Source organism: Melospiza georgiana, chromosome 14, assembly GCF_028018845.1.
Source record: "Melospiza georgiana isolate bMelGeo1 chromosome 14, bMelGeo1.pri, whole genome shotgun sequence".
Classification (NCBI taxonomy): domain Eukaryota; kingdom Metazoa; phylum Chordata; class Aves; order Passeriformes; family Passerellidae; genus Melospiza; species Melospiza georgiana.
The window spans coordinates 17,135,101-17,148,672 of NC_080443.1; the positions used below are offsets into that span (position 1 = coordinate 17,135,101).

A 13,572-nucleotide genomic window follows, 5' to 3' on the forward strand; every position below is an offset into this window, starting at 1 on the left:
GAAAGTCCTGTTAATTAGCCTGAGCAGAAAGCTGAAGAGTAAAACACACAGCAAGGAGCCTCTCTGACTTCTTTAAGCTCCTGTTATTGCCCTGTGTGAACTATTGCCAAGAAATTTCTCAATTTGCTTACAAGTGCTTTGGGTCACTTGATAAGTTTCCTGCAATCTCTAATGATGCTGTGCCAAGCTAGAAACAATTTAGGTTTTATATTCACTTGAATAAATGTGATGAATGATACTTAATTCCAGTTTTTCTGTGATATCAAACAGTAACAGCTCCCCAGAAATTTGACTGCTTGTGCTTTGTCAAAGCAAGTATTTTGTATGAGAATTGTGTTCACATTGAAAGGCCTGAAGTGCAGTTGCCAGCCTTGGCAGTATGGTTTTTCTTATGTATTTAATTAAAAATGTGTCTTGCCAACTTGTGTGCAACTGCTCTAGAGCAGACAGGCATTTATTTCCCCTTTCCAAACTAATGGACATTATTAGGTGGGCTTAGATAGAAAATTGGATATTCTTTATGTTTTTCCTTTTCTTATGTTTGATTTTTTTGTTTGTTTGTTTTTTGTTTGTTTTAAGATTCTTGATGAATTCAAAAAGGATTCCTCTGTTTTCATTCTTGGGTGAGACTCTTCATTTGTATTATTTTTCTTCATTTTCATAGGGTTGTAGTGTTGCAGGACTGTTTTTATATTACCTCACTTTATTTTAAATTTTATTTTTTCTTCTAATGTTTTAGTAAGTAAAAAGAAATCATGACTATTTTTGCATGCAGAAAGGTGAACTTATGTTGCAAGTAAGTCCTGGTGATTGCTTTTTACTTTCTGCTTTCAAAACTGGTATGGGCTGAAGTTGCCTGTCCTCTGATTTTATAAAGAGCTGAACAGAGCTATAGAAGGACAATTTGATGCAGAAAGTTTTGCTTCAGTCTAGAGAGTGGTGTGGTGCCCAGGCTTTGCCAAGAGCTGAGCTGAATGCTGATAGTGATGGTTTCTGCATCTTCCACTTGATGGACTTGAAAGTTTAAGTAAGATGTGTACAGCATGAGGAAGGTGCCAGCCGTTGCTGATTGTGGATTAAACTGGTTTATCTTAGTTTTGAATATGACACTAACAGATTAAGGAAGTAACTGTAAAATTTGCTCTGAGTATACTGAGTATTTCCTTAGCTCTGGGTCATGTAATAATTAAACTGTGAGGCTGCTTAAATGCACAGATTTGTAAGCATCTTCCTGGTACCAGGTGCTGCTGTGTTTGTGACTTACAGAAGGCACATCAGTGATATCATTCTTCCTTGGTGCAGCTGCACCTTGCCCCCTTTTTCAGAAGATTTAGGTCTATCCCAGTAGTTCATCTAAATATTACATAGAAGGAATTACTGGTGAAGTGTGGCTCTGTGATAATTTAAAAGAAGCTTTTGCCTGTACCTCAACTAAACTTACCAAAACCCTGGTCAAGTTAATGCAGCTCATTTGCTACAAAGCAATGGCTACAGATTTGGTGCTTTTCCCAATGAATCCCTCTCAAAAGTACATCAGGAATCCAGGAGGCTCAAAATAAGTAATTGGATGATATAAGACTCCTCTAAATCCCATTGAAATTACAAAAAGTCTCTTGCTGGTGGCAGCACCTTTATACTGTACACTAAAAATCCAAGATACAAACCCATGTAATCTTCTGCTGTAACATCTGATTAACTTCTCTTATTTCTTTAGCTTCATTTTCCCTTTCTTTTTTTAAAGAAATACTGACCGTCCAGATGCTTCAGCAGTTCACCTCCATGACTTCCAGAGATTCCTGCTCCACGAGCAGCAGGTGGGAAGGTTACAGAAATACTGAACTCCTTTTCTTGGGCTTGTATCACAGAATTCTGTGCTCATTAAAAAGAAATGTGAAGAGCCATAGAATATGATTGATGCCACTGTAATACTGGGCCTTGGAAAGATTTCTCCTTCTCCATTAAAGTCCACAAGAACTGTTATTTTTCATCTATATAAAGCTTCTGAAGGTGCACCAGAGGACAAGAGGGAGGACAAAGTAAATAAGGTTTTAACAAGCCTCCACTTAGTCATGTAGATAAACAGACAAGGTTAGAAATAAATGCTGTTTGCTGTCAGAGATGAATGCCTGGTCTGGTCACTGCTGTCACCAGAGGAGCACTGGGGTGATGCCTTGGCCGTGGCCCCATTTTTGCAGCTCTCACATTGCTGCCTGCCTGCATTGCAGTCAGAGGTAATTTCCTATTGAATGGAGCCAGTTAGATGTCCCGTGCCAGCAAGCAGATAAGGATGAAGGCAGGGATTGGAAATGTCGTCATGGATTTCTGTAATGTTATTTAGCACAGACTCCATGTGAAAAAATGGTGCAGTATTTGGTAGGCACTGCTGAGCTCCAGGTTTGCAAATGTGATTGAAAAGTGAGACCTACACTTCCTGTGTAAGCTTGCTACTTTCTTTTTCTCCCAATTTCATTGTATTCAAAGGATGTTTTCTAAGGCACTGTTTTCTAAGGCACTTAGAAATGAAAGAGATTATAGTTAAGGTACATCCAAGGAGGCCAGCTTTTTTCCCTGTCAATGCACATATGTACTTAGATAGTGTCTCTCTCTCTGTAGATCTCTCTGTTCCTTGTTTGATTTTAGTACTGAATAACACCACTTCTAAAGTTTTTTTTTTACTGTATTGCAATTTTCTGAAGGAATCTTGGGCACAGGATCTCAGTAAAGTCCGAGAACGAATGACAAAGTTTATTGATGACACTATGAGAGAAACTGCTGAACCTTTCCTCTTTGTTGATGAGGTGAGATAATGGTGCTTTGTAGTAGTTCTCATAGACTTCTTTCACAGAATTTTCACTGGGTGGCAGGACTTGTAGTCCCCTCTTGCTGCATTGCTGGGTTTCTTTTATTCTCATAGGGTAAAAATGTTTAAATTCAGTCTCTTTGTATTGTAGTTCCTCGCTTACCTATTTGCAAAAGAAAACAGTATTTGGGATGAGAAATATGATTCAATAGATGTGCAGGACATGAATAATCCTTTGTCCCACTACTGGATTTCCTCCTCTCATAACACGTAAGTTACCAGAAGTCCCATTGTCTATCCCAGTTCAAAAGATGTACGAATGTGAGAGAGACAGTAAATTATGCCAGAAATGTGCTGTGTGGATGTGTGAAACCTTCCTACAATGTGGTCTAAATGTGACAAATGGAGTTTCTGTGACTCTTTTTCCCCCTTCTCATAAGATCTTAGAGGTTTTGAGATATAACTCAGCTTCCAGAAAATGCAAGTCCTGTGGATTAAACTGGTTTATCTTAGTTTTGAATATAACACTAGTAATATTCAGTCCTGGTAAAAAATAAAAAGTCCTGGTAAAAAATATAAAGTATTGAGTTGAAACTGTTCTGAAAGCCTCTCTGCTTTCAAGAATTTAAGTTACTGAAGGGGCTTCCTTTTTTTCCAAGCACCAACAGCCTCACTGAGCTCATGGCAGAATTCATTAATTGTACAGAGTATGTGATGATGAGTTTGAACTGTCTTCAAATGAAGGGGATTTGCTCATCTGGCACTGTAATGGAAAACAAGGTGTAAAGAGAGGGAGGAGAGATGAACAAATAAAATAATGCAGGGAATGCAATAAAGTGGATATGGATATAGCATGCAGGTGTATTTTGAAGTGTAAGGTGTGATATTGCTCTAAATACCTCCCACATGCTCATGCATTGAGCATGATAAGGTTTAGGTGGGTTTCAAAGCTCATGATTTGCTCTCTAGAAGGATTTCAGGTTGGTTGCTATTTAGATTGAGCCTTTAACCTGCTATAATTTGGTTTGTTCAAAAACCTGATAGCATCAAGTTCAGCAAAGTCTGGTTCTTCCATCAGAATTAGAAAAACTGAAACAAACCAAAACAAACCAACAACAACAAAAAAAATCAACATACACTGTCCATAAGAGGAGGCAAAATGTCACTCATAAGTGAGTGAGAACTGGTTGAAATTGACTGCCTCTCTTTTCTAACATTTCCTTTTGCTCCTTAGGTACCTGACAGGAGACCAGCTTCGCAGTGAATCCTCCACAGAAGCTTACATCAGGTGCCTCAGGATGGGATGTCGATGTATTGAGCGTGAGTAAAGAGCTTGTGGAGTGGTTTGTAACATTTTGTCTGTACAAGTAGTTTCCCCTGTTTCCCAAGAAAGAAAAAAGAACTGAAATCAAGAACTGTTTGCTTTCTGAATTTGAAGTTAGTCATATAAAAATCACTGATTCCTAAATTGTTTTTCTTATTTCTCACCAATGATTCACTTCCTCTGATTCTTGTTCCCAGGCAGTTTTAAGAGAGTCTTCCTAAATCTCCTCTCACTTTACACCAAAAATTAAATCCTGAATCCATATGAAAGCTTAGGATTTAAGCTGGAATGCTTGTATAGTTTATTTACCTTCATTGTAATACAGACAAGCCTAAGGCACAGAGATTTTTGTGATGTTGTGCCTTTTGTCATCCTGTTTAACTTGCTTGTAAATCAGTTAATGTCTTTGTTCTCCAGCAATTGTGTATGTGTCTGCAGCTCTGTACTTGTGTTCCTTATGGAGAATTTTCACTTCAATTTCATGTTGTTTATTTGACTAATGCAAAATGTATCTCAAATTAGAGTTTCAGGGTTGAAATAAACAAAAGACAGAAGCTCTCAGCTTGTCACTTGTTGGAGTGTATTTATCCCTGGAAAATTACTGTAAACTAGTAGATTGACACTATAGTTGCCTGAATCTCTTATTTCCAGATTCCCACACAATTATGCTTTGGGAACATTTTGTAATGTATTTTATTTGTCTTGTTCTTACTTAAGTAAACTCGGTTTCCTCTGTGAGAGAATAAATTCATCGGATGGGATATTTTATTAGAATATTAAGGTCTATGAATCAGTATATAGAACACTGAAGTTTTGGATATATTCTTCTTACCAGAGTAATTTCAGGAGCTACCAGGTCTCTTACTTTTCCCACTGCTTGTGTTTCCTAGTGGATTGCTGGGATGGTCCTGATGGGAAACCCATCATTTACCATGGATGGACACGAACAACAAAAATCAAATTCGATGATGTAGTGCAGGCAATCAAAGACCATGCCTTTGTTACATCTGAGTAAGTTTTATTTTCCTTCAGCCTGTTTTCATGTGCTTAGACCTTTCTGAACTGAATTTCCCTGTAATCTAGAGCAAAAAGTAATCAGAGAGTAATGGATTCCAATAGCCTTCATTATTGCCACATGTGGGTGTTTAATAGATGCTGTTTTGAGGAAGAGTTCCAGCATGTAACCATTTGTTGCTAAGGAAGATAGTGAATACCCTAAAGTATAGTGTTTCCAGCTCCTTTTTTGGGTCTTCTTTTATTAAGTTGCAAGTGAAACTTCAAATGCTTAATAGTCTGTCTTAAATCTTACAAAAAATAAACAAAATGGTACAATTGACAAAGAATAGTCTGTCACATGGTGTTTCTGTTATAGGGAAGGTCTTACCTGAGAAGATACAGAACTCATAGCGTGTCTCCTGAAGTGGTAGCTTCAGTTTAGAGCTGCATCTCTGCCCTTCTTTAACTTGTGCTGAGATGTCCTTAACATGAAAAATATTACCCAATAATTGGGGAAGAAATCAAGCTGTCAGTGTCCTGTTTTTCCATGTTACCACTTGGACACAGAGATGCAATATTTTCCCATGTGGATCAGTGTCTGCAAAGGAACTTTGTGTTAGTGACAACCATAACATGGGATGCATTAGTGTTAGTGACAACCATGCATGGGATGGTTTCAGACTCTTCTCAGAGTACATGTGAAGGAAAACAGACATGATTTTGAGGAGAGGTGAAGCAAATTTTCACATTATGGTGCTTTAGCAGTGAATCTATGCCCAAAGAGCTTGCAGGGAATCTTTCTCCTTGCAGATATTAAAATCTTGGCTGGATAAAGTTCTGAACAACCTGATCTAACCTAGGAATTGGGCCTTCCCAAAGAAGGAGTTTGGCTTAGATGGGCCTTCACAGGTCCCTTCTGACCTTGGCAACTCCATGATTGCACATCTGTTATTATTTTTTGTGTCTATATCTTCCTTTTGTCTTCTTGTTTCCTTTAAATATTTTTCACTCATCTGGGGGCTGAGGGAGGGTGTCGCCTTCCTTGCCTTGCCAGCTGTAGCAAAAAGAAATTGTCTTCACCTTGGTTTTGTCCACCAAAGATACCCAGTGATTCTGTCAATTGAAGAGCACTGCAGTGTGGAGCAGCAGCGACACATGGCCAAAGTGTTCAAGGAGGTGTTTGGGGATCAGCTTTTGATGAAGCCTGTTGAAGCCAGTGCAGATCAGCTCCCATCACCAACCCAGCTGAAAGAAAAAATCATCATCAAGGTAGGCTTGCTTTGTGTGCTGGGAGAGCAAATAGGAGAACAACAGCAGGGGCCTGAAATACTGTTCCTGACTTCACAGATTAGTTTCAAGAAACGCCTGGCTTGAAGTGTTTACTGGTTACATTTGCCAATAATGTACAGTGTTCTGTAAAACTCTGTATTGAAGTGCTTCCTCTTGGTTTCCTTTGCAGTAGGTGTTGGCAGTTCAAGTGCCAGATCAAACGTCAGCTCTTTTCTAAAGGTCTTCCACCTCCTGAAATGTCACTACTAAATTTCAGTGAAGGTTCACTGCTGCAGATGTTTCATCACACACTCATCAGACACGTTTTACACCGTGTGGCCTGCTTAAAAATGATAGAAGTATGTTCTTGAATAGGAAGATAGATCAGTATTACTATGTTTTTTTTCAAAGACTGCCCTTCATTCAAGTGAAACCCAAAGCTCTTGCGGCTGCACACTGAAGTTGTAAAGATTTCACAAATTGATGAGTGTTTGCTAAGTCAGTGTGATTTAAATATGCAGTTTAGTGAGCCACTTGTGAAACACAGAGGCACTGCTCTGAAAGGGCAGTCCCTGTCAGTGTAGGACCTTGTGGGTAGTGCAGGTGTTTTATGAGCTTTGTTGTGCAACAACAACACAAGCAAAAGATTTCTCAGATTGAAACTGTGGTAGAACTTTTCAAACGGCAAAATTTGGTGAACAATCTCAGGGCTGCTTGTGATCTCTGTAGTAAAATAATAATTACTTTTGTCTGTGCTCCTGTTTTCTTGCTCTTGTAACAGTATTGCATCCTCTGTATTAGACAACTGAATGGAAGAAAAAAGGGTAGATAGGTATAAGAATATGCTCTTGAATGTAAGGTTGGAAAAACCAGAACCCCACTATAAGGTGGAAAACTTCTGTGCTTAAGTTTTTGGGGATTTTTTTTGTTCTCTCCAGACTGTCTGTTGTTTCGGTGCAGAGCAGAGAGGGAGGCACATGATTAATAATAATGTGACAGATCTGATTTAAAGGGAATTGAAAACTATTATGAGTGTGCACAAGAGAGCATCCATATCACTCTGTGCTGTCTAAAAGAGCATTGACAAGTCTTTAAATAGATCAGCACCTGCCAGTGAGCTGGTTGTGTTGTTTGGCTTTTGTTTGGAAAATGTTGACAGTAAACAGTCACAGGCAACACCTACTTCACTGGTCTGTGAGATTTTTCAGATAGGCCTGTCAAAATGAAATCAGCCAAGAGTAGGCTGTGCAGAACTGAACATGGTTGAGGTCTGATATGAGATGATTAATTCCATCATTAACTGCAGTTAAGTAATTGATGTTGCCTGTGGCCCGTTGAGACACTTCTGTGAACTCTCTAAAGAAAGTAGAACTTGACCCCTTTTTTCACAAGAGATTTCCCTTGTACTAATTTTTCTCATAAAAGGGTGAATTCCTCATTCATTTTAATTCCTTATCTTTTCCTTTTGTTTTGAGTTTTGTTCCTTCTGTGCTACTTTCTGCAGAAGGATTCCTGTTTATCCTTATTTCTTGGTATGTGTCACTTCATGTTTTCTGTTCTCCAAAGAATGGGGAGATCTTATCAAACTACTTGTTTCTTCATTGCTTCAGTGATACCTCTGCTAGTTTTTTTAACTTTTATTAATGGGATCTAAATTTTAAAGGAACAAGTTCAGCCCTGTTATTCCTTGTGGAACAGCTGCTGTTATGATAATGACAGAAGGTGGGTGTGCAAAAGAGAGAGATACTTCCAGTAACTCTGAATGTGCTGAAAGACTACGACCAATTTTGTGTGATTATCTCTGAATGTGTGAATGTTGATTTTTTTCCTCTGTTTTTTAAGCACAAAAAACTGGGGCCAAAGGGAGACATTGATGTGAACTTGGAAGAAAAGAAAGAAGAAAAGAAGCAACAAGGAGAACTTTACATGTGGGACACAATAGAACAGGTATTATTTCTATGACATCTGCTACAAGTTGTTGATCAGTTCTGTAATACTGAAAATTTACGTGAATTTCCTTAATATTTCTATAAGTAATATTGTCAGTTGAACAAGTATGGATGAGGGGAAAACAGTCTTTTTTTTATTGTTGCACCATGTTTTGAGATTGTGGTTGAGAGTGATTAGTGAGTTTCCCTCTGTTAATGGTTTTAACTTTTAACTCCCAACTTTCAGAAATGGACTCGGCACTACTGCGCTATTGCTGATGAAAAGCTTTCATTCAGTGATGATATAGAACAGAATGCTGATGATGATTCATCCAAGGTGATGGCTGTGTTTAATTGTTTAAGCATGTTCTTTTTATTATTTCAGATCATTTCAATGTCTACAGATGTGTGTTTTTTGTCCTGATGAAATTTTAGAGATTCTGTATTAGATAACAAGTGTGGGGATAAAAAACTGTAAAAGAGTCTTTGCCAAGGTCAACTCTAGTTAACCTTATTTTTAATAAAATAACTTTTTCCCTCTGTTAGTGTAGGACTTGCAAGGAGGAGTACAAGGACAATGAAATATAACTTCAGTATTTCTGTGCTAATGCTGATGTTTGCACTAAGTCTTTTAAGTATTACTGCTGTTCTCAAACTAAGCAGAATGAACTCGTGTATTGTGTTACTAATGTGTTACTTGGCTGCTGTGGATGGTATAGCAGGCTAATTATAAAGGTGATTGGCTGGAGAGTTCAGGCCTAGGAAGAACTGAAATCCTGAAATAGTAGATGGTTATATATAACCAATAACAACTACTTAGTTTCAAAGTCATAAAACTAGAAATGTGCTATAAAAAAATCTTATTTTCTGGTCTAGGAGGTGAAACGAACTGAACTGCACTTAAAAGAGAAATGGTTCCATGGGAAAATGAAAGGGGGGAGAACAACTGCTGAGAAACTGCTCCAGGAATATTGTGCTGAAATGGGTGGCAAGGATGGGACATTCCTGGTTAGGGAAAGTGAAGCTTTCCCTGATGACTACACTTTGTCCTTCTGGTACGGTCATTGTCATACAGATTTAATGGGGGATTTGTTTGTCTGGGTTTGGTGTTTTCTTTTTTCTTCTGGTTGGAACGTTATAAGGAATAGTGTCAGATGGATTTCTGAGCCAGAGAGCTGTCAGACCAAATTTTGCAGAATAAATTTATGCCAGATTTTAAACTACTGTCAGTTGAAAATTACTGTTTTTTGTCTTGTAACCTCTCTTGTCAGAATGTTTGTTGTTTGTTACTTTGGCTGTTTTATGAGGTGACACAGCTTTCTTGCCTCTTCACAAGCTCCTCAAGTAGTTGACCAGGAATGGGTGGGGAAATGCTTCGAAAAAAGAAAATCTGTTACAAACCCTGTATTTCCCTTATGCCCCCTCTGCTCCTTCAGGAGGTCAGGCAGAGTCCAGCACTGCCGGATCCGTTCCACCAGTGATGGGGACGCTGTGAAATACTACCTGACAGACAACCTGACCTTTGACAGCATCTATGATCTCATCCAACACTACAAGGAGGCCCACCTGCGATGTGCTGAGTTTGAGCTACGCCTCACCGATGCTGTGCCCAACCCCAGCCCTCACGAGACCAAAGAGTATGTATGGAAGCCAAGCACTGCTCTCATGTCACTGTCCTTGCCTTGCTTTAGGTGGGAAGTTTGCATAGAAAATTCCCTGGATTCAGGAGCACTTCAGTGTTGCTTGTCCGTGGAAGTTTGAGGAATAGGCTTCCTAAAAGATGCTGAGGGAGGGCGAAGACTTTGTGAGAACCTGGTACAACAGAGAGCGGTGACTGGGAAAGCAAATTTCCTAGCAGCAACTGGAAGATCAGTGAGAGCTGTAATGCTGTGGAAATGTGCCAATTCTTCCTTTGTCTGTGCAGTGTTTTACAACACCCAGTGGGTTGGGTTGGATGTTCAGTAGTTGGCTGTGGTTTGGCAACTAAGTGGTCGTGGCCTGTGCCATCTGGAAGCTCTGTTCCTGGGGCAGGGAGCCCAAACAGCTACATTTGCCTAACCCCACCTCCACCTCACCCTCTCAGAGCTGGTTAGGCTGACTTCACCCCGTGTGATAGGAACTAAGCATGGTGTTTACTTCCAGCTGATAATTGTCTGCCACAGATCCTGGGCAGAGCTTGCTCTTGTTTTTTTGGCAGAACATTGTTATTGCTGCCCTTTGTTTTGTTTTCTGTGCAGTGGGCAAAAGTAAATATTTGCATGTAAAATACTAATCAGTGACTTTAAAATTCCATTTTTTTTTGTCCCCCTGGGATCTGGGAGTCACTGACCACCCATAGATTACTTTGGTGGCCAGTGACTTGGGAAAGAGAATTTAAGGGTTAGACTTTCCTGCCTTTCTGCATAAGCTGCAGATATATTGCCATTATAAGTGGCCACAGCTTCACTGAAGGCACATTGGATCCAAGACAGGTCCATCCCTATGGTGAAAGATAAAATCAAGCTCTGAATAAAAAATACAAATCCCTGCTGTCTTTCTTTTGTCTGTGTTTAGGCATTATCTTAAATCTATTATGTCAAAATGGAATAAATACTGAAAACCGAATGGCAGACTAAAAGCAGGATGCAGTGCCTTTGTTTCAGGAACAAATGCAGATTTATGTTTTATTATTTCAGACAGACAAGGTGTTCTGATATATTCTTGATGCTTTCATCCAAAATAAACTGCTGTCTTACAATGTTTTGTAATAAACTGCTGTCATAGGTGCCAAGGTGGGGAAAATCTAATGCATAATTTTTCTTAGGATGTTTGAAACTCTGTTGTTAATAACGCTGGCTGTTATTTTCCAAAAATGACATTTGACAAGCCTTGTAATGCTTTGCCCATTCTGGTTTTCCACTGCTGCAGTTGGTACTATAACAACTTGAGTCGGGGTGAGGCAGAAGACATGCTCATGCGAATTCCTCGCGATGGAGCCTTTCTCATTAGGAAGAGAGATGAACCTGATTCTTTTGCCATGACTTTCAGGTAAGAAAAGACAGGTAGGACTACCTTGCCTAGCAGCCCAACAATATTCTGGTTTTTCTTTAAAAAAAAATAATGATCTTTTCTTCCTTTCAAATTTTGAATAATTAGCGTGGTTGATTTGTGCAGCAGGTCCATGTATGAGAGTATGTGCAAGAGTTAATTTGTGACTGGCCTGAACCTTTATGCTTTTATAAACATTGTTTGAGCACCAGCTGTCCTGTTCTTCCCGTACAGAACTATGGGTGGCCCTTCTTTCATTCCCTGGCACTCCTTGCTAAAGAGTGTTATTTTAAAGTTTCCTTCAAAACTACAGTGCAGATGCAGGTTCATCAATGATTCTATGTCCTTATCCCCTAAAAATCATGACCTGTCATAAAACTGAAATGTCAAAGTGAAATTGTTGGCTCCTCTTGCCAGGGGAAATAGTTTTGAAACAGTTTTGTGGTTCTTGAAAAAGCATTAATGAAATATATAGAACTGTGATGTTCTGCATCATGCCTTCAGATCAAATTATGTTTCTCTGAAAATGCATAGTTTAGCAAAATATAAAGTTGCTTACTTGCATGCCTTATTGTGTATTGAATATTGTCCAAAATTCCCCAGTCTCCTGTTTACTATGGGCTGAAATTTTCTGTTACCAAGGTGGACATTGAAGTAACAGGAGCTGCAGCATCTCAATAAAACCATTTCACACCAGGGAAAACAAGGAGTACCAAAACTTCAACAGCTTGAAAAGGGTGTAGGGTCGTTTTGGATGGGATGGTTGTCAATGGATGGTTTTACTGCAAACACAAACCTTGTGTTCAAGCACAAGAAATTTTTTTTCTTTAAAAACTGATTTCCGTAACTATCAAAATAATTAAATAACCATAATAATTGAATAAAGAAGGCTTTGTTAGAGACAGCTGTGCCCTTGTTCTGCAGGGCAGAGGGGAAGGTGAAGCACTTCAGAATCCAGCAGGAGGGGCGGCACTTTGTGCTGGGCACCTCGGCCTACTTTGAGAGCCTGGTGGAGTTGGTGACCTACTACGAGAAGCACCCACTGTACAGGAAGATGAAACTGCGCTACCCCGTGACAGAGGAGCTGCTGGAGCGCTACAGCACGGTACTGGGATGGGCTGGGATGGGCTGGGATGGACTGGGATGGGCTCTGGTTCTGGTACGGGATCTCTGCGGGATGTTAAGCAGGTCAATTTCTATGAAGTCTATACTGACTCCTCTCACAAAGGTGTGAAGAACAGCTTCATCTTTGATGATTATTTGATTAGAGAAGCCCCACTGTGTACTGGGGGTTGTTGCACTACTAAAATTGGTTTTTGATAATAGCCTTGCTTACAGTTGGCCCTGAATTCTATGGCTGAAGTGGGCATTGATTTTAAAATGATCATGCAGATGCTAATTGCTAAGTGCTTCAGAAAAAATGAAATACTCTACTGTGCCTCTCTGGACATTTCAGGGACGGTGTCCCACTGCCTTCTGTGGTAAAAGGTACCTCTGAAAGCTCACTGTGAGATAAGCATGAGGAAATCTCCCCAGGAGACTTGTCTCTAGCCATTGACTAAACAAGGAGCCTGGATAATTAACTGAGGATAAAGGACTGTTTTCTGGATGGATGTGTTTCATTTTGAGGGAGTTTTGCTTTGGAAAGCCTGAGGTGCTGTCTTCACTTTTCAAGTATATGTCTTTTTGAAGCTGCAGGAAACTACATCTGGCAGATCTGCAGAAATCAAAACCAGAGGATTTTTTTTTTTCTGGGGAGACTAAAAGAGACTAAAAAGATTTTAGACCTCAGGATTTTTTATCATGTTGCCTATAGCAAAGGTTCTGTATCTTAGGGCTGGGTTCTGATGGAATCACAAGGAGAGGATAAAATGAAAAAAACGACTCTGTATATTGTTGTAGAGTCATCTAATAATGAAACCAGTGCTGGTACTGAAGTACTGTAACACAGAAATCATAAGTGCAGATATTTCTTTTCTGGTTGCACATAGAAGAGTACTCACAATAAAAAAATCTTTTGACTGATTAAAAGATACCTTTATGAGGTATTTCTGTTTCACTAGGTTTTACTCAGTTCATTAAACTGAGGCATAGACAGATTAAATAACATACTCATCTTCAGTTAAATTCAACTGTAGAGGTGAGCAAAACAGAGATGACTGGCTTCCCTCCTCTTCTGTTGGCCTGTGTGCTGTCAGAAAGGTGGTTTCAGAAAGAAATGTTCAATA

The 13,572-nt window shown here is 39.4% G+C and overlaps 1 protein-coding gene across 1 annotated transcript in view; it reads left to right on the forward strand.

The window, feature by feature from the left end:
• PLCG2 (phospholipase C gamma 2) overlaps positions 1-13,572 on the forward strand; it is a 49,390-nt gene that overhangs the window by 20,239 nt on the left and 15,579 nt on the right. The window contains exons 7-19 of the mRNA XM_058034119.1: positions 580-623; positions 1,742-1,814; positions 2,697-2,798; positions 2,952-3,070; positions 4,035-4,120; positions 5,015-5,135; positions 6,221-6,389; positions 8,232-8,336; positions 8,565-8,654; positions 9,194-9,372; positions 9,754-9,954; positions 11,225-11,344; positions 12,269-12,449. Coding sequence (XP_057890102.1) covers positions 580-623; positions 1,742-1,814; positions 2,697-2,798; positions 2,952-3,070; positions 4,035-4,120; positions 5,015-5,135; positions 6,221-6,389; positions 8,232-8,336; positions 8,565-8,654; positions 9,194-9,372; positions 9,754-9,954; positions 11,225-11,344; positions 12,269-12,449 — 1,590 coding nt within the window. The remainder of the gene's footprint in view (positions 1-579; positions 624-1,741; positions 1,815-2,696; positions 2,799-2,951; positions 3,071-4,034; positions 4,121-5,014; positions 5,136-6,220; positions 6,390-8,231; positions 8,337-8,564; positions 8,655-9,193; positions 9,373-9,753; positions 9,955-11,224; positions 11,345-12,268; positions 12,450-13,572) is intronic.